Genomic DNA, 1,551 nt, shown 5'->3' with positions numbered 1-1,551 from the left:
GAGATTTATTTTTGTTTAGATTCTCAGGCCTGATAAACCTAGCATTAGCTAGACGTATCGTGCTTCTGTATCCTGACCTCTGAAAGACATGAAATGGTTCGTGTTCCCAGGAGATTGCTTCTGCAGGGGACCACTAATTAGGTGTAGGGAGGTTATGTAATCACCTAATGGCCCGATGGTTACATGCTTTTAGTGTGATGGATGCGCAAAAAGGGAGATTGTGTTGCGTGTTAGTCTTGTTAAATGAGTAACCTGGTCGAAGCTCTGGTAGATTCATTGTGAATAGTAGCTAGATCGAGGCAGGTGAACAGTAGTTGAGAGATTGAAACTATGCTAGAATTAGTTAGGTGTAGTAGAGATGCATTTTGACGGAAGACGGAAAGTACTCGTTTCTTTTGTCTAAGGGTTATATATGTGAATTTTCGCTTTTCGTTTGTTTTTTTAATGTGCCAGTATCCTTTGCTTTTCTTTGGAAGGAGATAATTGGCATTAGGTTATATGAAAATTCGTAAAAAATGATGTCACAAGGTGTTGGCATAAGCGCAATGGATCGCCTGCGTGTGGATTCACCGGATCGAAAAACCATGTGGAAGGAAGAAAAAGAGCGTAAACTTGCCAAATTGAAGCAGCTGCGCGCAGAGAGAGAGAAACGACGAAGAGACCAACTGTCTAGAGAGGTTCGATAGATATATTTCCTTTGAGGTGAAGATCACACATGATTGTAGTGGAAAGTAAGCATGAAACATAAAAGGCAACTGCATTATAGTCTTTTCCCAAGATCTAGTTGATGTTTTCAACATGAAGGTTCTCTAGAAAATTAAATATAGACAAGACTAATATTCTCAGGAAGTGTGCACTTTATTGAGTGGAGGAAAATAAACAGCTGGAAATGAATCATTAACTGTTTTCCTTTTATTCAAGTGTTTGCATGATTAGTCAAGATAGTTTTAGTTATTGAAGTTTATCTTGGAATTATTGTAAATTCATGAATGCTTTTTTTTTTTAAGATATGCCTGTGTATATGAATGTGGTTTAGTTTTGTACTTCTAGTGTTTTACTTTAATTTATTTGTATATTTTATATATATGCAGGTCTGGCCATTTGATGGGACAGTGACCAGTATACAATTTTGTTCCCCCCAAATGTGCAAAGGAGAGACACTCCTCATTGTTTCCCTCCAAGTCCTCTTATCAGGGAATGACCAGTCATCACGTTCGTCTTGTTCCTCATCATCTCATTACATAAATAGAACATAATCTCTCTCTTGACCTTCAAGTAAAATTCAACATCATCTCAATCTCCCAGTGAGTTGTACTATGATGACAAAACAAGACAGAATGTGAGTGTTTTTGGTCATGATCACATGTTCTTTCCCTTAAGGCCATGTTACATATCCCTCTTTCAGTAGCTCTGTATAGGAAGTGCAAATTACAAAAAAATTAAGTCATTTATATATCTCATCATGTCCTATCGTCAGTTTTGTTATTTTTCATGTCAATACGTTTGGGAGATATTCAGAAATAAATGTGCTTTTATAATTTTTTGACACAA

The 1,551-nt window shown here is 36.7% G+C and overlaps 1 protein-coding gene across 42 annotated transcripts in view; it reads left to right on the top strand.

The window, feature by feature from the left end:
• LOC119593093 (cytoplasmic dynein 1 intermediate chain-like) overlaps positions 1-1,551 on the top strand; it is a 47,628-nt gene that overhangs the window by 20,129 nt on the left and 25,948 nt on the right. For 24 of the 42 annotated variants that reach the window (XM_037942049.1, XM_037942043.1, XM_037942033.1 and 21 more), the window contains exon 2: positions 477-677. The exons of 16 other annotated variants lie outside the window; for them this stretch is intronic. In XM_037942049.1, the coding sequence (XP_037797977.1) occupies positions 516-677 (162 nt within the window). In that variant the 5' untranslated portion in view covers positions 477-515. Of the gene's footprint in view, positions 1-476; positions 678-1,551 lie in introns of those variants that run through there. 2 more of the 42 variants (XM_037942054.1, XM_037942051.1) reach the window with 1 other exon arrangement.

Source organism: Penaeus monodon, chromosome 31 (genome assembly GCF_015228065.2).
Source record: "Penaeus monodon isolate SGIC_2016 chromosome 31, NSTDA_Pmon_1, whole genome shotgun sequence".
Taxonomy (NCBI): Eukaryota; Metazoa; Arthropoda; class Malacostraca; order Decapoda; family Penaeidae; genus Penaeus; species Penaeus monodon.
This window is presented reverse-complemented; position numbering and strand designations above follow the sequence as displayed.